This window comes from Schistocerca nitens, chromosome 3 (assembly GCF_023898315.1).
Source record: "Schistocerca nitens isolate TAMUIC-IGC-003100 chromosome 3, iqSchNite1.1, whole genome shotgun sequence".
NCBI lineage: Eukaryota > Metazoa > Arthropoda > Insecta > Orthoptera > Acrididae > Schistocerca > Schistocerca nitens.
The window spans coordinates 344,798,505-344,822,292 of NC_064616.1; the positions used below are offsets into that span (position 1 = coordinate 344,798,505).

The 23,788-nt window shown below is 42.7% G+C and overlaps 1 protein-coding gene across 1 annotated transcript in view; it reads left to right on the forward strand.

Annotated features, from left to right (window-relative positions):
• The window catches only part of LOC126248296 (transforming growth factor-beta-induced protein ig-h3-like), a 414,865-nt gene extending 392,431 nt beyond the window's left edge, over positions 1 to 22,434 (forward strand). The window contains exons 12-14 of the mRNA XM_049949161.1: positions 7,313 to 7,568; positions 12,115 to 12,237; positions 21,731 to 22,434. Coding sequence (XP_049805118.1) covers positions 7,313 to 7,568; positions 12,115 to 12,237; positions 21,731 to 21,820 — 469 coding nt within the window. The 3' untranslated portion in view covers positions 21,821 to 22,434. The remainder of the gene's footprint in view (positions 1 to 7,312; positions 7,569 to 12,114; positions 12,238 to 21,730) is intronic.
• The last annotated feature ends 1,354 nt before the right edge of the window (positions 22,435 to 23,788 follow it).

A 23,788-nucleotide genomic window follows, 5' to 3' on the forward strand; every position in this document is an offset into this window, starting at 1 on the left:
ACGCGAAACTCTACGAATTTCTGTAATGGCACCATGCTATTTTGCGGCAAAGGATGCATGTCCTGTTTGGTGTAATTCAGCACACACCAAACAGGTGGACATAGTTTTCAGTGACACCTGCAGAATCACAACAGTTTGCTTGAAATCCACTCCAGTAGAATGGCTTTACCACCTTGCCGGAATAGCACCTTCGAAGAGAAATAGCTGTGAATGAGGAATGAAAGAACGAAAATGGAGCAGGAGCGAATGCATCCGCTGTATGGGTACGAACGGCACCCGCAATGACTGAAGTCAAGGGGTAGTTTCCTTTGAACATTGATGGCACTTGGAACCACTGCTGAAAAAGCTAGGTTCCAACTATGGAAGGCTATGACCTACCTCCCCCCTGGCTGGAAAAGAGTTTCAGAAACTCTACTTCCTGGCTATGGTGAGAAAAGGACGGCTTGGAAGTCACTGAATAGACTGAGATCCGGAATTTGCAGATAAAAGGTTAGTTTGGCAAGATGGGGCTACACTGATCTTGATGATATTCGGTACGACTGTGGAGAAGGCCAGACTGTTCAGCTTTGTTGAGGAACAGTCTGATAAACATATTCCCGATATGCCGTACAGCTGGTTGGAATAGTGACAACACAACCAGAAAAAAAATTTGCTTCAGTATATAGACATTTTTGTTTTGTCTACTGCTTGTGGTAGGAGGATAATATTCACATCAGGACACAATTTGAAGGATTAGTGTTGTGCTCGTTCGTGATATTTTCCTGATACTAACGCTTTATCAGAAAAGTATTTTGAACAATTAGTTCCTGATTTGTAAATGGTTGCGAAAACATACTTGACCTCTTAGCAACAAATAACCCTGAGAAAATAAGGAGCGTCGTAATGGATACAGGAATTAGCGACCACAGGTTGTTATAGTGAGACTGAATACTGTAACATCCAAACCCACCAAAAATAAACGCAAAATACATCTATTTAAAGAAGCTGAAAAAAATTCGCTTGACCCCTTCTCTAAGGGATAGTCTCCACTGCTTCGTAACTAACTGTGTAAGTTTAGGCCAGACGTGGCATATCTTCAGAGAAATAGTATCTGAGGCAACTCAGAGATTTATACCAAATAAATTAATAAAAGATGGCACTGATTCCCCATGGTACATAAAACAGGTCAGAACACTGATGCAGAAGCAACGAAAAATGCGTGCCGAATTTAAAAGAACGCAAAATCTCCAGTATTGGCAAAGTTTTACAGAAGCTCGAAATTTAGTGCAAACTTCAATACGAGATGCATTTAATAGTTTCTACAACGTAACTCTGTCTCGAAATCTGCCAGAAAACCCAAAGAGATTCTGGTCGTATGTAAAGTACATCAGCGGCAAGTTGCAATCAATATATTCAATGCGCGATAACAATGGTGATGTTACTGATGACAGTGCCACTAAAGCAAAGTTACTGACACAGCTTTCTGAACTTCCTTTATCAAAGAAGGCGAAGTAAATATTTCGGCATTCGAATCAACTAATTCGAATGACTAACTTAGAAGTAGATATCCTAGTTGTAGCAAAGCAGCTTAAATCACAAGGTGGAGCCAAGGTCACCGGTCCAAATTGTATACCAGTCAGGTTGTATGCTGATACAATAGCTCCATACTTAGCAATCTTATACAACGGCTGTCCGCCTACTTAGCCGCACGTAGTGGCCGCCCAGTTTGAGGAGCCATGTCACGGATTGCGCGGCCCCTCTCGCCGGAGGTTCGAGTCCTTCCTCGGGCATGGGTGTTTGTGTTGTTCTTAGCACAAGGTAGTTAAAGTAATGTGTGGCCGGCACGGTAGCTCAGCGTGTTTGGTCAGAGGGTTAGCTGCCCTCTGTAATAAAAAAGTAAGTTAATGGACCAATGATGAACTTGAACAAGCGTCATGGGCCGTCCGCAACGAACGAACAGAACGATCAATAACGAACAAAATGAGATTAAGAAAATGCTGAGTGGTAAGGTTCTTTCATACCATGCAGCGGGCCCAGATTTGATTCCCGGCCGGGTTGGAGATTTTCACCGATCGTGGACTGGGTGTTGTGTTCTCCTCATCATCCTTTCATCATCACCGACGCGCACGTTGCCCAATGGGGCGTCAACTGATATCAAACTTGCAACCCGGCGGACGAACTTCCCCGGATGGGGCGTCCCGGCCATCAATGCCACACTTTCATTTCATATACAACAACTCGCTCTTCGAAAGAACCGTACCTAAACACTGGATAGTTGCACAAGTCACACCTGTACCCAAGAAAGGGTTCAGAAAATGTCGTTCTTGTGAAACAGAACTAGCTCTTTATTCTCACGAAGTAGTGAGTGCTATCGACAGGTGTTACGAAATTGATCATATTCTTACATTCCCAGAAGGCTTTTGACACCGTTCCTCTCAAGCGACTTTTACTCAAATTGCGTGCCTATGGATTATCGTCTCGGATGTGCGACTGGATACGTGATTTCTTATTAGAACGGTCACAATTCATAGTAACTGACGGCAAGTAATCGAGTAAAATAGAAGTAATATCTGCCGTTCCACAAGGAAATGTGATACGCCCTCTGCTGTTCCTGATCTACATAAACGATTTAGTAAATAATGTGAGCAAGCTCTCTAAGACTGTTAGCAGATCATGTTATTTAACTTCTTGTAAAATCAGCAAATGGAACAGAAAAGGGAGGTAATGACAGTGACCGTTGGGTGGCTTGCGGAGTATAAATGTAGATGTAGATGAAAACCAATTGTAAAATGATTTAGACAAGATATTTGTTTGTTGCGAAAATTGACAATTGACTCTAAATAATGAAAAGGATGAAGTCATCTACACGAGTACTAAATGGAATCCGCTAAATTTCGGTTATACAACGAATCAAACAAATCTAAAGGCTGTAATTTCAACTAAATACTTAGGAATTACAATCACGAATAACGTAAATTAGAACGATCACATAGATAATGTCTCAGGGAAAGCAAACCAAAGACTGTGATTTATTGGCAGAACACTTAGAAAAAGCAACAGGTCTGCTAAAGAGTGTGTTTGCACTACGCTTGTCCGTCCTCTTCTGGAGTATTGCTATGCAGTGTGGGATCCGCGTTAGATATGACTGACGGGCAACATCGAAAAATTTCAAATAAAGGCAGCTCGTATTGTATCATCGCGAAATAGGAGAGAGAGTATCGCGGGTATGATACGCGAACTCGGGTGGCTATCATTAAAACATAGGCGTTCTTCGTTGCGACAGGGTCTTCTCATGAAATTTAAATCACCTACTTTCACCTCGAGAGTGCGAAAATATTTTGTTGGCACCCACCTACATAGGGAGAAATAATCATCACCTTAAAATGGGAGAAAGCAGAGCTCACATGGGAAGATTTAAGTCTCTGTGGATTAGCCGAGCGGTCTAAGGCGCTGCAGTGATGGACTGTACGGCTGGTCCCGGCGGAGGTTCGAGTCCTCCCTCGGGCATGAGTGTGTGTGTTTGTCCTTAGGATAATTTAGGTTTAGGAGTGATGACCTTAGCAGTTAAGTCCCATAAGATTTCACACACATTTGAACATTTTTTAAGTCTCTGTAAGTCCATCTTTATAGTGATGATTGCGGGACCTAAGCTGTTCAGTATAGAATGTCGAATCAAAACAGCTTTCAGAAGTCTACATTTCCAGTTGTTATTTTATTTCAGCAACCAGTTTCGGCGCTACATTACACTATCTTCAGGCCCCCTGTCCGATGTTTGTCCGCAGCTCGTGGTCGTGCGGTAGCGTTCTCGATTCCCACGCCCGGGTTCCCGGGTTCGATTCCGGGCGGGGTCAGGGATTTTCTCTGCCTCGTGATGACTGGGTGTTGTGTGCTGTCCTTAGGTTAGTTAGGTTTAAGTAGTTCTGAGTTCTAGGGGACTGATGACCAAAGATGTTAAGTCCCATAGTGCTCAGAGCCTTTTGAACCATTTGTCCGATGTTTAGGAAGAGTCCCACCTCTGGCCAGTCATAATGGGGACCAGCATTCAGTGATTGGTATCCGTAGACTTGTACTTGACACAGCGATACCTTCGATCACCAATTGCCGACCACTTGGGATCGCTGTGTCAAGTAGAAATCCACGAATACGTCACTAAATGCTGGCCCCTATTTTGACTGGACCAGAGGTGGGAATCTTCCTACACGCCGGCCAGGGGGCATGAAGATCGCGTAATGTAGCGCCGAAACTGGTAGCTCAAACAAAATAACAATTGAAATTTAGACGGCTGAAAGGGTGTTTTGATTCGAAAGATTTAAGCGTTCGTTTTTCGCACGCGCTTTTAGAGAGCTGAACGGTAAACAAGTAACTTGAAGGTAGTTCCATAAACCCTCTGCCAGGCACTAACTTGTGAACTGCAGAGTAGTCATGTAGATGTTGATGGATGCGGCCCCTCATAACTGCACGTTGCATAGGAGGAGTGGCTATCACGGCTGTGGTGGGTTGCTGAAATGCGACGTCGTGTGGAGGACACACATGACACTGTTGGGAAAAACAGGAAACTGGCAATGGAGCCAAACAGCGTTAACTGACAGTTGCGGAGTAATAAATAGCCACACTGCGCCACTATTCCCTCTGGATGCTCGAGTACTTTTTATGTTGGTTTTCAGCTAATAATGAGATTATTATGGACAATACACACTTGATTACAATATTCACGTTCAAATTGATGTCTTGTATTTCTACGCACTGAATACAAACGGTGGATAGAAACGTGGCAATTTAGATGCATTATTCTGCCTTTAATGTTATATTACTGTAGGAAATGTTTCATTCGTTATGATTTATTATTTACCTTCTTACATTCTATACTTTGTATGATTTTTATTTTTAGATATCTTTCGTATTACGATTTTTCAAAGAAATACAAGACAAACCTGCACGTAATGGCCCTCTTATCACTTCCGGCCGCATTTGGCGTCTTTTAAAGTATAAAACTGACGTTTACTTTTAGTCTATGATAGACCTACTTGGTTGGGTAAGCGAGCCAGGGGTATACGGCTGCCTATATTTTAAGGGTGCATTTTATGCCATAAGTTAGTCAGCACAGAGACATATGTTATGTAAATGTTTCTTAAGGAATATTTAAACTACGTACAGTGGGGTTTTCACCATATAATCGCCTGATGATGGCACCTGGTACCAAAACAAGTAAGTCCTTAGACAAAATGTAGGTGGGACGGTAGATTAAAATAAATATTTTTTCTCAGTGTGTCAATCATTTACATCCGGTTTAGCTGATTTTCCTGAGAGTTCTTTTAGCTTCAGTGAAAACTGCTTTCTTACTGTTTATCGTAACACTGTGGCATATTTTGCAGTCTCTGCTTAGAGACACTAGCTCGGTAATTAGTAAGGAAACTTGTCGTACGTGAAATGCTGCGACAATCAGCTGTATAAGGGAATAACGAAAATGAAAATCTGTGCCGGACCGGGACTCGAACCTCAATATACTGCTTTACGCGAGCGGTCGCCTTAACCGCTTTGGCTATCAATGCACGAGACACGGCGAGACACAAACTTCCATATGTCGTCATCCTGTGTCACAACCTGTACTCGTACACACATTAAGTAATTCCCGTAGAGAGGAGAACATTTCAATTGAAAGTCGGTGCCTGGTATCGGCGGATAAATCCGATATTGCAGTGGCCGTGTTGTTAAGAAGAACGATGCAGCGTGTGGGTCTGTGCCACACTCGAACCATACCATCAGCTCTTACCAACTGAAATTGGGACTCATCTGACCAAGACACGATTTTCCAGTCGTCTAGGGTCCAATTGATATGGTCACCAGCCCACGACAGGCGCTGCAGGGTATGTCGTGCTGTTAGCAAAAGCTCTCACGTCGGTCGCCTGCTGCCATAGCCCATTAGCGCCAAATTTCGCCGCACTGTGCTAAAGGATAGGTTCGTCGTACTTCCCACATCGATTTCTGCGATTATTTCACGCAGTGTTGCTTGTTGTTAGCACTGGCAACTCTACGAAAATGCCGCTGCTCTCGGTCGTTAAATGAAGGCCGTCGGCCAGTACGTTGTCCGTGGTGAGAGATAATACCTGAAATTTGGTATTATTGACATGTTCTTGATAATGGGTATCTCAGAATATTGAATTCCCTAACGATTTCCGGAATTTTATGTCCCGTGCGTGCAGATCCAACTACAATTAAGCACTGAAAGTCTGTCAATGGCGGTCATGCGGCCTTAACCACGTCCGAAACCTTTTCACATGAATCACCTAAGTACAAATGACAGCCCCCCCCCCCCCCCAGTACACTGCCCTTTTATATGTTGTGTATGGGACACTACCGGCATCTGTATATGTGCATGTCGCTATCCCATGACGTTTGTCACCTCTGTGTAGCTGACTGCTGGGGTAGTCCCAGAAAGGAGGTGGGAGTGTCAGGAAGCTCATCTGGACCCTGTCATGTGGACTGAGGAGTTCAGAGGCCCGAACACCAGCTGCAGACCACCGATGTCATCAGTTACGCGAGGCGCGTGGTCAGGAGAGTTACGTCGGAGATGCCCATGGTGAAGGACCCGTTAAAGTAGACCCTACATTTTATTTAGTCCTTCAGTTGGTAGGGCGACACGCTAAATTCGTGGAGGGATTACTTGGGAAGAGACAGCACGAATGCTGCTGGCTGTGGTATGCGGTCGGGGGCCTCTGTCTCGCTGGATTTTATCGGCTATATGTAACGTTCCCAGACGTATCAATGTCTGTAACACTGCGTCGTCGGTTGTGCGGTAATCATCTAGGCGTTACAATGAACCGGTTTATGGGAAGACGATCGGGGGCGTGCCATTTGTGTATATAAATAACGATGGGAAATATGGCCGCTATATAAGCAAACCAAGACATTGGCAAAACGTCCGATTATCTTGAATGCACTCTGTCGCTTTTCATATCCTTCTCGGCCAAATTAATGAGTTAAATAACTACTTGTGGCTGAGACTGCGTAACAGTTAAAATTTGTAGTGACGATAAAATGTCTTTGTCAGCACCGCATAGTGTAGCACGGGAAGGTTAGCTGGACCACTAAATCAGATCCAGATAGACACGGGTACATGTCGAAGTAACTGTAATTAGGCCACAGAGATGGGAACTTAATTCCAGTATTCTCAAAATAGAGTTCCAGAAATTGAGAAGGAAAGGAAACTATCCTGTTCTAGGCTAGTCAGCCTCGCGTCAGTGGCGCAGGGGAGGCGCTGTATCTGTCCAAAAAAAAGGAAAACTAGTAAACTGATGAACGTCGAGATACTTTACCAAAAGCGTGTGTGTTGCAGCATCTTCCTGTCAGCGATGGAGCGCGTCATGCAGTCCAACCCTGACCTCCTGCAGCTGGAGAAGACCACGTCCTCCAGCTCTTCTTCCTCCTCGTCGTCGTCCTCTTCGTCTTCGTTATCCTCGACGACGTCGACGACGTCCTCGTCCTCCTCGTCGTCATCGTACACCTTCTTCGTACCGACGGACCAGGCGTTTAACAAGCTGGGCTCTACTCGGCTCCAGCGTATAATGAACGACCTTCCCTACCTGCAGCGGGTAAGTATATCATGAAAAAATCTTAGGACCTACTTGGAAGTTGACGCGCAGACTTCTGAGTTTGTAATTTTCTACGTAGCCACTGCTCACAGAGCCGCAGTGCCACACACTGAAGCTACACTACTGGCCATTAAAATTGCTACACCACGAAGATGACGTGCTACAGACGCGAAATTTAACCAACAGGAAGCAGATGCTGTGATATGCAAATGATTAGCTTTTCAGAGCATTCACACAACGTGCTGACATGAGGAAAGTTTCCAACCGATTTCTCATACACAAACAGCAGTTGACCGGCATTGCCTGGTGAAACGTCGTTGTGATGCCTCGTGTAAGGAGAAGAAATGCATACCATCACGTTTCCGATTTTGATAAAGGTCGGATTGTAGCCTATCGCGATTGCGGTTTATCGTATCGCGACATTGCTGCTCGCTTTAGTCGAGATCCAATGACTGTTAGCAGAATATTGAATCGGTGGGCTCAGGAGGGTAATACGGAACACCGTGCTGGATCCCAACGGCCTCGTATCACTAGCAGTCGAGATGACAGGCATCTTATCCGCATGGCTGTAACGGATCGTGCGGTCACGTCTCGATCCCTGAGTCAACAGATGGGGACGTTTGCAAGACAACAACCATCTGCACGAACAGTTTGCAGCAGCATGGACTATCAGCTCGGAGACCGTGGCTGCGGTTACCCTTGACGCTTTATCACAGACCGGAGAGCCTGCGATGGTGTACTCAACGACGAACCTGGGTGCACGAATGGCAAAACGTCACTTTTTCGGATGAATCCAGGTTCTGTTTACAGCATCATGATGGTCGCAGCCGTGTTTGGCGACATCGCGGTGAACGCACATTGGAAGCGTGTATTCGTCATCGCTATACTGGCGTATCATCCGGCGTGATGCTATGGGGTGCCATTGCTTACACGTCTCGGTCACCTCTTGTTCGCATTGACGGCACTTTGAACAGTGGGCGTTACATTTCAGATATGTTACGACCCGTGGCTCTACCCTTCATTCGATCCCTGCGAAGCCCTACGTGTCAGAAGGATAATGCATGACCGCGTGTTGCAGGTCCTGTTCGGGCCTTTCTGGATACAGAAAATGTTCGACTGCTGCCCTGGCCAGCACATTTTCCAGATCTCTCACCGACTGAAAACGTCTGGTCAATGGTGGCCAAGCAACTGGCTCGTCACAATACGCCAGTCACTACTCTTGATGAACTGTGGTATCGTGTTGAAGCTGCATGGGCAGCTGTACCTGTACACGCCATCCAAGCTCTGTTTGACTCAATGCCCAGGCGTATCAAGGCCGTTATTACGGCCAGAGGTGGTTGTTCTGGGTACTGATTTCACAGGATCTATGCATCCAAATAGCGTGAAAATTGAAAATGTAATCACATGTCAGTTCTAGTATAATATATCTGTCCAATGAATACCCGTTTATTATCTGCATTTCTTCTTGGTGTAGCAATTTTAATGGCCAGTAGTGTATATTTCCTCCTTTCCAGAACTTTATCTGGTATCTCGATAAAGGTTTCATTTATTTTACTGCCATAAACTGGGTGCCTGGATTCGAACATAAAATTATAACTAAATCTGTTTCTCAAATCCTGGTCGTAACATTTGTCACTTAACAAATGTTTTAAATCCGTGAGACTCGTTTCGACTTAAGCTATACAATCTTAAGTTTCTGGTTTTCACGAGTATTTTACGATGAAAACTCTTTTTAGGCGTACCAGAATGACAATTAAGAGTGACGCCCCATGAAAGCACCTGCAATCTTGTGTTGATAATGCCACAACATTTACACTTCAAAACCTACAACAACAAAATTTTCCGTGTTCTTTTATCCGAAAAACCCGTCAGTGTCACATGAAAATAAGTTTAAATATGCACAGAACTAAACATAAATCTTTTCAACTACGAGCGCAAAAAGAACGAGAAGATATTTAACTCTTATAACGACTAACTAAAAATCGTTTGCCTTTCCGTACTATCGATACAAAACAGTAGTTCCACTTATTTCAAGCAACTAACTATTTTATCCTGTTATTTCTTTTAAAAAATCTGTGTCAAACTTACTATAAAAAGACGTTAAAATTGCGTAGCCTAACTCCAAATACATCTCACAGACTTAAAATACAATGATGGAAAAAAATCAGAACACCAAGAAGGAGCTGTGCGACATAAACGAAAGTTGTTAGGTGTGTTACTACATCTGAAAGATGTCTGTTCAAATTTCGCGCCAGTAGCATAAAAGGGCGCTAGTAGCACCACTATGAGGAGGTAAATCAGGTTTGCTTTAAATGTATGCTGTACGGTCATGAGAGTTAGCTACCTTTGAGGTTCGATGTGGTGAGTTGATACTAGTCAAAAATTCCTTTAAGGCTATAAAAACTCCATTATCAACACCTCCCTGATTATGTAATAGCACTACGAGAAGCTGGAGGTTCCTTCTGCGATATCTCAGAAAGACTTGGCAGGAATGTAGCCACTGTACATGATTGCTGGCAACGTTTAGTCACGAAAATGTACGGTCGCAAGAAGGCCGGGCTCCGGACGGTCACGTAGCACTACTGAGAGGGAAGACCATCGTGTTCGGCGTATGACCCCGGCGCATCGAACTGCATCTGCAGAAGTAATTTGAGCAGCACTTGACATTACAGGGACACAACGAAATGTTACAAATCGGTTACATCAAGGACAGCTCCGAGCCACATGCCCTGTAGCGTGCATTCCACTGACCCCAAGCCATCGTCATTTGTGACGACGGAGGTGTCAAGCGAGAGCTCATTGGAGGGCAGGATGGAGATCTGCTGTGTTTTCTGATGAAAGCTGGTTCTGCCTCGGCGGCAGTGATGGCCCGTGTACTGGGTAGAAGGAAGCCAGTTGAGGGCTTGCAACCAACCTCTCCCCTTGCTAGACACAATAGACCTACGCCTGAGTCGATCTGTTGTGCGGCCGTTCATGAACAGCATTTCATGGGATGTTTTCCTACAGGATAACGCTCTCTCTCATGCCGCTGTTGTAACATAACATTCTCTACAGAATGTCGACATGTTGTCTTGGCCTGCTCTATCACCAGATCGAACTCATATGGGACATCACTGGACGATAACTCAAGCGTCGTCCACAAACAGCATTAACCGTCGCTGTAAGGACCGACCAAGTGCAACAGGAATGGAACTCCATCCCACAAACTGACATCTGGTACCTATACAACACCATGCATGCACGTTTGCATGCTTTCAGTCAACATTCTGGTTACACTGGTTATTAATGTACCAGCATTTCACATTTTCAATGGCTTATCTCGCGCATGCATTAGCCTGTTATCTTGCAATGTTAATCACTGAAATATGTTACCTAGACAAATCTATTCCCGAATTTTCATTACTTTACATTAATTATTTTTTGGTGTTGCGATTTTTCTCGTCAGTGTATACGTGAAATCTGAATTATAAATATGATCCCTAGTTAAGTATATATTTCCCTAAGTCTGATTTTATGAATATTTTGAAGAACTTCTACCCTTTCATAAAATTTTCGGGAAGTGCAATAAATTAACAATGCACAGAACATGGCACATGGGCTGCTGATATGTGTGTCGATAAAAGAAGATCGAATTACTAGTGTCCGCCAGAAAGTGGAATTTCCATAGCAACTATATAGTCATTCTCACCCCATAATCTCCTGCATCATGCTCACAGCTGGAATATCATTGATTAAAGGTGAAAAATAAGAGCTCCAACCTGAAAGAGTACTATTGTTCCTTCGCAAATTTTGTGGAAGTCATATACAGTGTAATTCAGTCTATATCTCAAAATTTTCCGGAAAATAATTTTTATCTGGACAAAAATTGTCGTATCATTTGTCTAGAGCAACTCAGGCAAAGAAAATGAAATGTCAGTTAATCTTTCCTACTGAAAACCGTTCATAACGCGAGTTCCACGTCTCTCATAATCTTTTACCAAGCGTGGTGTCTCAGCAGCTAAGATTCTTCATTTACATTCTAAAACGGCAGGCTTGAAATCAACTATTTAGTCAACCTAATATGAGTTTCAGGTGGTTCCTCTAACTCAGTTGCCTGAATATCGCGTTGGCTGCGTGAACAAGGTCGCGCCTGGTCCTTTTGTCCAGCCGTAACGCTTATTACTCCGTCTCTAATACTCACCAGTATAGCTTTCACTGAAGTGGTTTTGTGGTTTTGGCACCTTAGTACATAAATAGCACGTTTTCAACTCGGGAGTCAGTCACCGACCAAGGGTGGAAAGTTCCCATCCGAAATATCGGAAGAGCAAACAATTGGATCATGGATGTACGCCGGAAAAGTTACTATTTTTGGTACATTGTTTCATTAAAACCATTCATTCTGGGTGTTGCCGTTTGCACAAATGTTAATTCAGATTACAAAGCTATTAAGCCTGCCTATCCATAGAGTTATCACTCCACGTATTTGATATTCATATAGCAGGTAACAATGCTTTCAATCATCTAGTATAAATTGGTCGTATAAATGGTATATTACTTTCATTTTCAGACTATCAAGAACCATCTGGTGGACAAGATGATGGCATCAGAAGCCTTCAAGCCCGATTTGTTCTACGACGTCCCAACGCGGCAGGATGTTGTAGATGTCGTAAAGAAAAATGGAAAGCTTAAGGCAAGAAATACACATACCGCTCTGCATCCTATATTGTACATCCTTAAACTCTCATAGCATTACGTAAAATAATGAAAGAACATTGCAGCTTCAAACATGTCTCATTTTAAGTACTGGAGGTCAAGAAAAGATACAACATAGTCTAAAATTCACGACACAGGTCACTCTCGAAGTACTATACACTTTACTACGAGTACATATTCACAGTCGTATAGGTGTGCAACGATTACAGCCTTCAGTTAACAGTAATGATGATATGTTGGTCAGTTCTGACAGCAACCAGGCTTTTACCGCTCGTCCATTCATTAGCATACTGAGCAGATGTTACTTTTGGGTCCTACTATCCTGATCTGGTGGACGGCGTAGCTATCAGATAACATTAAGGCCTCGGAATCCTCATAATTTGATTGCTCCGGACTGTAATGATATGGAACAGGACAGCTCTGTTCGTTAGTTACTGACTGACGTCACTCTCCCCCCCCCCTTTTTTCGTTTAATTCCCTCTCCTTAAGCGAACAGGTGGTCTAGTGAGAAGCATGAGTTCTACTGAGCCATAGGCTCCAAGTGCGTTATTCCCGTTTGGCTCAGTTTTTTGTGCAGCTGGATGGAAGGCTTGCTTTTATTTCATGGGTGCCATTACACACGACGCCAATTCGTTGTGCAAATCTCATAGCGCGCGCTGCTGCGAGTAAGTCTGTCTTTGTTGTTGTTATTATTGTTTCTGTATGGGTTTTAAAACAAGTTTCGGCGTTGTCCGATGTCCAGTTACCATGATTCTCTAACCTCCCATTGCGCTCCTCTTAGATCTCTTGACCTCATTGCTTTCACAATTGCCTCTTGACAAGTTTTCCTCTGCCTTCCTCGTTTTCTGCAGTTCAGAAGTTTCCATATCATATTTTTTTAGGTAACCTGAATTCAGTCAGTCCATTGAACGTGAACATCCGATAATAATTGTTTCTGTTCGATATCAGTTGTTAATGAACTTCTACGCCCATTCGAAATCGAAACTCTTCGTTACGTATTTTCTCTCTTCTGAATATTCCCAATGGGCGTCTGAACTCATTCATTTCCATGGTCTCTAACTTCCTCTGCTAATTCTGTATAATTCTTCATGCCTGTGTCTCACACAACAAGGAACCTTTAATCAGAGTTTCATAGGTAATGAACTTCCGTTTTTTCCTGTAAAAATGTAAAAACAAATGTAAAAATAAAATTCTGAGAACGGTCGGGAATCAATCATGATAAACGTTGTACTTACGAAATAACCAGCCCCATATCAATAATCCATCGACTCGTGATCTGGGTGTGATTCGGAACAGAGTGACTGAGGAATTTACGTGTGTTCACACGTGAATGTACTGACTCAGTGGAGACAATGTTGGGAGAATACTTTGAGTTGGGAAACGTTTCTGTCTGATAGCAAAAATGTTAAATTCTGTCAAAAGCGACCTAGAATCATATGTCAGAGATCACTGTAGCCACGTTTAAGCGAAACAAGGCGAAGCTGCGTCACCAAATACGTAACTGCGATGAATGCACTATTTTATACGTGATTGAAAAATAGCGGTTGCGACGTTACCTATTCTTGGGGTCGATGAAAATGAAGTCTGAGTCCTCACTCAGCCACGCCACAAATACAACTTGTGGTTTTCGTCGCTTTTATCTTATGAATTTAATGGCTACAGTCCATTCCAGGTTTCTGATCCCAAAGTTCACTTTTGCTCAGGGTTTGTAACTGTGTGCTATGTAAATACTCTTAAGTCAAAGCTTTTCCTCATAGAATATTTATTTCGTAAACGATTTACAAAAGATGTTCCCAGTAACATTGACATTCGACGTGTATATGCACTATTACCAATCTACTTTTGAATGGTATTCGTATAAATTAAAAGAACTGCAGGTCTACACGATCTCTTAATTCACTCTGAACTGCCTGTTTGCCATCTCTCCAAAATATATTAAAGACAACCCTCTCCCCACCAGTTCAAGGGATGTGAGGTCACAAACATGAAGAATAAAAAAAGTTCATAACTAAGCTGCCTGAAGGCGAGTGTTATTTCAATTTATATTAGTATGAACTTAAGGCTAGTGTTATTTCAATTTATATTAGTATGAACTTAAGAGAGTTTTTCCTTTACTTATTAAATTTTTTGAATGTGTATCAGTGGAGTATCAACCATACCTTAGTCCACTATTATTTCCTCAATCTTATCTGCCATCTTAGCACAAAATAAATGAAATTTTTACGAAATTTAAAACAACTTAGAATTGATGTGTAAAGTATCTCGTCTTATTGCAATTTTCGTGTTGATTTCAAAACTAATCTTAGATTTTGTGGCTCTGTAGTATTTTCGAAGTTATCGAGAATTTAGTATTATTACTTATATAATAGTGATACTGATTCAGATTATGCTTTGGGGTACCGTTGTATGTCTAAAACTCTATATTCTTTCCTCCGGCATCAACTGAATAAAAGGTACTTTTCAAAACAGTTGTTTAATTGAATTTTAATAACACGGAACATCCCCATTTGTTAATACGTGATACGATTTTGGAATTAACCAATTGAACAGGTCTCTCATGAACCCAATTATGATATTACGATCTTTAGTTACCATGGATCCTCAAAATATGGTAGAAATATATGGGGTGATGAATTAAACTGATTTCCACATTCGAAATATGGATTTCACACAGGGATTCTAAAATACAGTTTCAGAGGGAGTGTGTGGTACCTATGGAATCAGGAAGGTTATGCTGTTGTTATAAATATGTATTAAATAAAGTGTAATTCATTTGATATAAAATGGGGTTAGGGCCAAACAGTTTGTTGCTAGGTGTCGCAATCGACTTTACTTCGATGATCGATTACGAAATTGTATCATACACTGCATGTCGTAGGAGCGCTGGGAAAAGCCCACTCTGCTTAAAATCAAAGTCGTCACAAACTTATAGTAACCAAATATGTTCTCCTTACTTATCATTCTGAACAGGGATATACGACCACTGAATATGACTATGCACAGACCATACAAAAAAAAAAAAAATACGGCAAGAGGATGTATACTGATAGCCAAAATATTATGACCGCTGCCCACTGCGATACTGAATGCGCCTGTTGACGTTGCGAGCACGTAATGTGGTAAGGAAAGTATGTAAGCAGGGCAGAGATGAATGGGAAATCAAGAAATAAAAAAAAAGGAAAATAAAGGGGGGGGGGGGAAATCACTCTAGCCACCATATGGACTACAAATGGGGAAATGCACTGACATTAGAGATTTTAGCAAAGGGCAGATTGTTGTGGCCCGGCGACTGAGAACGAGCATCTTGGAAACGGCGAAACTGGTCGGCTGTCCGCATGCTAGCGTCTATGGAAACTGGCTGAAGGACAGTGAAACCACGAGTTGGCCACGTCGACGCCTCACCAGAACACGTGGAGGTCGAAGGCTTTTCCTCTCTGTAAAGCAGGATAGGCGACGATCTGTAGCAAATCCGACGACTGAGTACATTATTGGTGCGGGCAGACGTATTTTAGAGCACACTGATCGGTGCTCATTTTGAACATGGGGATTCGCAGCGGTGACTCGACGACATCGTCATTTACGATTCCTGTGGGCACGGGATCATCGAGCTGTGACCGTGGATCGGTGGAACCGTCTCGCTTGGTCCGATGAATCACGTTTCTTGTTGAAACGAGGTCCGCGACCGTGTCCAGAGACGCCGTCATCCAGACAGACGGCTGGTGGAAACATGGATCGTGCTATAAACACAGGCGGGATGGGGCAGTGTTATGCGATGGGGGACATTCTCCTGGGCTTCCATGGGGCCTGTGGTATTAATCGTAGGCATCGTGACTGCTTTTGACTATGTTAACATTATTATACCACGTGCATCCCTTCATGCTTGTCTTCTCCGACGGCGATAGAATCTTCCAGTAGGATAACTTCCCGGGTCACAAGTCCAGAATCTTGCTACAGTGGTTTGAAGAGCACGAAAGCTGATGCTCACTGATGTCATGGCCACCAAATTCACCTGATACGAACCCTATGGAGCACATCTGGGGCGCTATCAGCCATCAGCGCTGCTGTCACAACTATCCGCCCGCAATTTTCAGAAAGATCTGTTCGTAGACATCTGGTAACACATACCTTCGAAAATCTACTAAGGACTTGTCGAATCCACGTCACATAGAATTCCGAAGACATACAATTACGCTATTAAGTATAGTTTTGACTCACCAGTGTGTATTACACAAGCGTTCCTGCAACTGAAAGGTGCATTCACTCATTCAATGAAAAACGTGTGCAATGGGTGCGAGCTATTGCGTAAATTTTGAACATTTGAGCATCCTGATAACTCCACAGAACTTGTCTGTTCCTTGTAACAAGTTATTTGTGTAAGAGACAGTCGAAAGTAGTGTGGCCACAGTTATATTCTAGTACAATGGCTCACAGGACAACATAAATGTCTTGAAAGAAATAACAAAATAGAACAAAATAGCGTAATCATGATAAACGATGAATGACAAATATATTTCCTGAATAGATTATGAAGAGAGAAAATAAAAATAATATATACCACAGTTGTATGAAATGGTGTATGTTTTGAGCAGTAATCAAGTCTTACAAAATAGGCAATATTTGTTGATACGTTCTCATAAATGTAATTTTTCTGTGGTATAAGTTACTGGTATAGTCTTAAAATACTGTACAACTACATTTTTTGTCAGTGTAGCACAGAATCGTGTTGAACTTCATATTTAAAGTCTCAGCTTACAACATATTCAGAGCCGGCGTGTGCACTCTGTAGCCTGAAAAACTATACAGTAGTTACGTGCGTTAGCCGGCCGGAGTGGCCGAGCGGTTCTAGGCGCTTCAGTCTGGAACCGCGCGACCGCTACAGTCGCAGGTTAGAATCCTGCCTCGGGCATGGATGTGTGTGTCGTCCTTAGGTTAGTTAGGTTTAAGTAGTTCTAAGTTCTAGGGGACTGATGACCTCAGATGTTAAGTCCCATAGTGCTCAGAGCCATTTGAACCACCAGTTACGTGCGTTAGCCTTGTTTAATAAACAGCGCTAGAATTTGCTTTATGTTATGTTTTAACGTCATGAAGGACTTCATGGCAGCAGACATCACGATAATTAAAGCTCCCTCCGACGCAAAATCGCTCTGTTGCTTTTCAAACAGATCGTGGATCTCACAAAAGTTTCACGCATTCCATAGTGCTTGCGATGGGTTGAAAAAAGAGGTCGTGTCCATTTTTTTTTCAAATTACGTTTACCAAAGATAACAGATCTTTATATCTGTACGCATCGTTTGGTGATAACAGGGGTTCATGTTTCATCGATAGAAGCGCTCGTTAGAAGGGTATTGAGCTAGAGAAGGAGCTAGTTTAATATAAAAAGGCTTATAGTGGACGTGTTCCAATAAAAAAGAAGAAACTTGACGATGTAAAGAAAATTTTACAATACATACCTGATCATTTTATAACAGCATCTGCCACTGGCCAGCGAAGGATGGACAAGATAGAAATGAAGCATACCCACAGTTGTCTGCTTTGCTGTATTTTGTTTGTGGCCAATATTTTCGGTGCCTTATGAATAAATCTGTACACTCGGAGCACACTCTTTTACTGCAATAATGAATATGAATAATATAAACTTGCATATCACAATCCTTTCGCAGAAATCAGAACGCTAGTTGCCTCATCACCATCATCAGGTTCTAAAAGGGGTCAGCTGCACTACATTCAAACTCGATTACTGATCACACTCGATGGCTAAAGTATGTTGAAATGGTGTATACCGTCTCACCCTATTCACAATATCAATAGTAACTGAATATGGCGCCTTGCTAGGTCGTAGCAACTAACGTAGCTGAAGGCTATGCTAAACTATCGTCTCGTCTCGGCAAAGGAGAGCGTATTTAGTCAGTGAACCATCGCTAGCAAAGTCGGCTACACAACTGGGGCGAGTGCTAGGAAGTCTCTCTAGACCTGCCGTGTGGCGGCGCTCGGTCTGCAATCACTGATAGTGGCGACACGCGGGGCCGACGTGTACTACCGGACCGCGGCCGATTTAAAGGCAAGTGTGGTGTCTGGCGGTGACACCACAGATTCAATTGTCTTCAATTATCAGTATGTCTAGGTGATGTCAACAGTCTTCATAGTTCCCCTGATGCCAAATAACTGTCTATCGAAGTGGATCAGTGTCTAAGACACTGGAGCTGCATTCCAGAGCAGCAATGTTCACATCCATGTCTGACCATGTCAATGTAGTTTGCCCGTGGTTTCCCAAAAAACTTGCCAAGAGAGATGGCCCAGTGTTAAGGCACAGCATTCGCCTTCCCTGTTCGAACTTGTTGTCCATCTCTAACGAACAGACGTTAAAAACTCGTTTTCCTTTCTCCTTCCTTAAATCGTTTCATGAGAATGCCATGATGACTCCTTCCCCATGCTCACGGCCTTTCCCCATCACTTTCTCACTTTCTGCTCTCTCTCTCTCTCTCTCTCTCTCTCTCTCTCTCTCTCTCTCTCTGATGATCTCGATGTCGAAAATCGAGTAAAGTTGCTCGGAGGTTAAAGCACAGGATTGGTATTCGGATGGAGCAATGTTCAGTTTCCCATTTGGCCATTCAGATTTACGTTTTACATAGTTTTCCTAAATCATTCCTTCTTTTGAAGAGTTGGAGCAGCTAGATTTTAAATATCGGTAATCTCGAAAAATTTGTGTAAGATAACTTTCACTTAGTGTTGCTATAAGGCAAAGTACCTCTGTCTCAACTTTCACCATATGTCAGCAACCCCGAACAGATTTGGTTACTGGAAAGGGCTGTTATAAATATTTACACATAGAAAATTGGAGAGTTGGAATAGTCACATACGCCAAATTGCAAAGTTTTTGTTCATATGCATTTTGCATAGCAGTCTAATATTGCTGTCTCGTATTCTGAGATGTGTAACAATAAAAATAGCTTATGTTAGCACACTGTCGTTCAGCCATTGGGCTATAATATTGAGTACAGGAGAATCCTTCCCCCATCCTCCCACCAGAAATAAATCTTCACAAATTAAACTCATATCCTTCCCCGATAAACAGACGGACGTATCAGTTCTGTGCCAGTTTGAAGACGGTCAGAACATACGTAGGTTGGGACTGAAATAGTGGCAACAGCCGGCCGGTGTGGCCGAACGGTTCTAGGCGCTTTAGGCTGGAACCGCGCGACCGCTACGGTCGCAGGTTTGAATCCTGCGTCGGGCATGGATGTGTGTGATGTCCATAGGTTAGTTATGTTTATGTAGTTCCAAGTTCTAGGGGACTGATGACCTCAGATGTTACGTCCCGTAGTGCTCACAGCCATTTGAACCATTTTGAAGTGGCAACACTACTGTTCAAACACTATGCAATGGAATCTATTATTGTCGCTTATAGCACACGTTGTTGATATACCTACCTTACCTCCGAGCAAATGGACTCGCCCATCCCACGTCACCGGCGTGCGCACAATCGAGGGAAACATAGCCACTTATGAGCGAGCGGTCTAACTAACGGTGTCACTATGTTTTCGGAACAGGAACAACGGACACCGTCAATGCACAGCATTACTGTTCGTTTTTGGAGCATCACCTGCACCCAGCTTTGCGAAAGAAACGGCGACACTTTCTGCGCAACCCACCCATCATTTTGCACGCCAATGCGTGGGCACATACAGCGCAAGCTGTGGCTGCTCTGTTAGGTCGATTGGACTGGGAAGCACTGTACCATCCACCATACTCCCCGGTCTTACCTTCTACATCGCTGGCAACGGGTTCTACACAACGCTGGTGACTACTTTGAAGGACAGTAACAGGTGCAAACATGTAACTAAATGGTTCAAATGGCTCTAAGCACAATGGGACTTAACATCTGAGGTCATCAGTCCCCTAGATTTGGAGATACTTAAACCTAACTAACCTAAGGACATCACATACATCCATGCCCGAGGCAGGATTCGAACCTGCGACCGCAGCAGCAGCGCGGTTCCGGACTGAAGCGGCTAGAACCGCTCGGCCACAACGGCCGCAAACATGTAACTCTTTTGTAGCGGTTGTGACTAAATAGTTGCCACTATTTAAGTTCCAACCCTCGTATAACGGATACAGACCAGTAGCAACTGTACACAGAGTCATTTGCGACGAAATTGCACAACTGTTTCTTCATTCAACGCAAAACTGACACGAATGCCACTCCACAACTCCCGCCTGTGTGCCCTCTAGGTCCGCTTATGTCATGTTGATTAACTGTCTCTAATCTGCTAATAGAGGTGCCCAAGATGTGCTGTGAATGGATCGATATTGAATAACAGTACGTTTTACAAATGCGCACAAAAAGGCGTTTAGACACGGGACAGGCAATGCCGCGCGCTCTGTAAAACATAATAGGTTAGTGCGCATATAAGTTCATACAGCAATCAGTAAGAAAATTGTTGGGCTGATCACATTTATATCATTGAATGGACACGTCCTTAAATGAACTTAATTGTAAATTTACTGCTTGTACTAATTAAAATAACGGCAAAATGCTGTTCTGATCGTTGCTTCTGTCTGAGAAGAATTTAATTTCACTGGTGGACTTGTGTTTGTCCCCGAGGTTTGCTTGCTTTTGACAGCAGATAATATAGATTCATTACCATCGCTATCAACGGCAGCATTATGCAGAATTTTAGCGCCTTTATGATTGCTACAGCATTTTGAACATCAGAGCCTGTGGCTTTCAATAAAGTTCTCCTCTTTGATTAGGGAATATCGAAGGAGTCTTCCACAACATCTCTTGCTGGAAAAAGTCTCTCGTTGGAAACGCTTTTGCAGCTGATAAATTTCTTGTAGGTTATGATCGTTCTACAAGTGTTCTTAATGGAAATGCTTCCTGCCTAACAAACACATGTAGAACTTTCAAATCTCACTTTGGAGGATGAAATGCCCAGGCAAAATAAGCCAATGTGATCAATTTTTTTAATGAAAAACCTCATTTCTCAGTACACCAGCATTACCGTGTTTACCATAATCTCAAACATCAATCGCTGGAAATTTCTGTCTTGCATATATTTTTGTCAGAAGAACAACTGAAAAGCGATATTGTAATTGTAGTACTGACGTCTAGAATGGCTAAGTTTAGGAATTGTTATATGTTTTCCATCAAGGACGCTGGATGGGCCGGCCGTGGTGGCCGAGCGGTTCTAGGCGCTTCAGTCCGGAACCGCGCGATTGCTACGGTCGCAGATTCTAATCCTGCATCGGGCATGGATGTGTGTGATGTCGCGATTATTTTGAAGGCAGACAAAGCTAGTTTCTTTGTATCCCTCGTTTTCCTTGTTTTAAGATACAACTCGTGGAATTTTGTGCGCGCACTTTGTCTTATTGCCACCAACTTAAAAATACTAAACAGTATGATTCAGACTGTACACTGTTACACAAAACTCTACAAGTTCTTGTAGCTTATTATTTTCTTTCTTTTTCAGGTGAACGACGCGACGATGGTGAACTGCGATATTGTGAATACGAACGGTGTGATCCACGTTATAAACGAGGTCCTGCTGCCAGAGCAATGACCGGGGTTTTGCATGACTTCGCGTCATCGTTGTAAAATTCGCCACGACAGAAAATCGTATATAATTCGCCGTATGCATCCAATAGTCCTTCAGCCAAACGAGTGAAATCATTTACATACCACAATGACAGTTCTTTCGGGAATTTCTGCATTTTACCTATCGTATACGTCAGCTAAGATCGAGACTCATCGTATGGCTGTATATGGCTGTTCTTGTTACTGTGAATTGAGTGACGTGCCACGTTAAACATTCTGCAAGGAATTCGGAAGAACCTACAGTCGTGGAACGTAGAATGGCAGCAGTAAGAAGAATACATTACGTTTTTACACTAATTCATCTCGACGACGCGTCTCTGTCAGCGCGTTTCACCGTACAACGTTTCTTGTTAGGTCATGTACCGGTACCTTTACCAGTATTTATCTCAACGGATTATTACTTTCTGGAGAAGTGACCCACGTCTCAACTTTTTAAACTTTTTTAATAACATTTAATGCGACCAACTGATTATCACAATTAACTAATTTGTCATTTGTATTTAATGCGTTGTAGTTTATAGTGGATAAATCATGTGATGACATTAAAATAAATTCCATTTGTATTTTTATTACTCTTGATATTATTTGTTTCATTAATTTTGTATTTTCTTCTTGCTACACACACACACACACACACACACACACACACACACACACACATACACCCACACACACATACACCCCCCCCCCCCCCCCCACACACACACACACACAACGCACACAAAAGCACAGAAATATTTTGCTAATTCAACTGAGATTGTCATTACAGATTGATTTAGAATCACAAACTACTTTAAAATAACACCGTGAAGTGGATGCCTGACATCCCCACAGACTGTAACAAACACCATATTATACTATTCATAAGAAAAGAGCTGAAAATTTGTGCCACAGAACCGGGGCTGTACCAAGAACCACAGAGCTTGAAGTTTACAGTCATTTGTTTTTGGATACTTGTAAGCTGCAAAGCCGTTTCGGAATGCTTTTTACACTGACAATATTCGCAAATACATTATTACTAGCCATATTTACATGCACCCAGATGAAAGTACTATTTCTAAGTAATTTAAAAAAAATTGGATTCCTCTAGTGTTTCGTAAACAGTTCTAGGTATCGAAATAAAGCTTCTGCTTACTGGTAGCACAGAAATGGGCTTGTTATAGGTTTGTTGGTAACACTTGAATCTACTGATTTACCGGTACTTCATTGGAAAAATTTTCTTTTTAACGGTACCTGAAACCTCTTGGAAAGAGGGTTCAATGATATAAAGCTTCTTACGTTCTACAAAAAAATTTACGCAAAGCACTAACATTATTTTCTAAATACTACTGTCGAAACAAAAGGCATGGCGCTGTCTCTCATCTGCTACGTGTTTCCGGCATTGAACCAAGTTTTGATCAATTAATAGTAGAAGGGAAAGCCCCTTTAGCATGCTTTGGCGCTTCTACTTACAAGGGAACCTCCCCATCGCACCCCCCTCAGATTTAGTTATAAATTGACTCAATGGATAGGCCTTGAAAAACTGAACACAGATCAATCGAGAAAACAGGAAGAAGTTGTGTGGAACTATGAAAAAATAAGCAAAATATACAAACTGAGTAGTCCATGTGAAAGAGAGGCAACATAAAGGAGAATGTTAGCCGATGAGCGTCATGGTCTCGTGGATGAGCGTCATGGTCTCGTGGTTAGAGTAAGCAACTGCGGAACGAAAGGTCCTTGGTTCGAGTGAAAATTTTACTTTCTTTATTTTCGCAAAGTTACGATCTGTCCGTTCATTCATTGACGTCTCTGTTCACTGTAATAAGTTTAGTGTCTGTGTTTTGCGACCGCACCGCAAAACCGTGCGATTAGTAGACGAAAGGACGTGCCTCTCCAATAGGAACCGAAAACATTTGATCGCAAGGTCATAGGTCAACCGATTCCTCCACAGGAA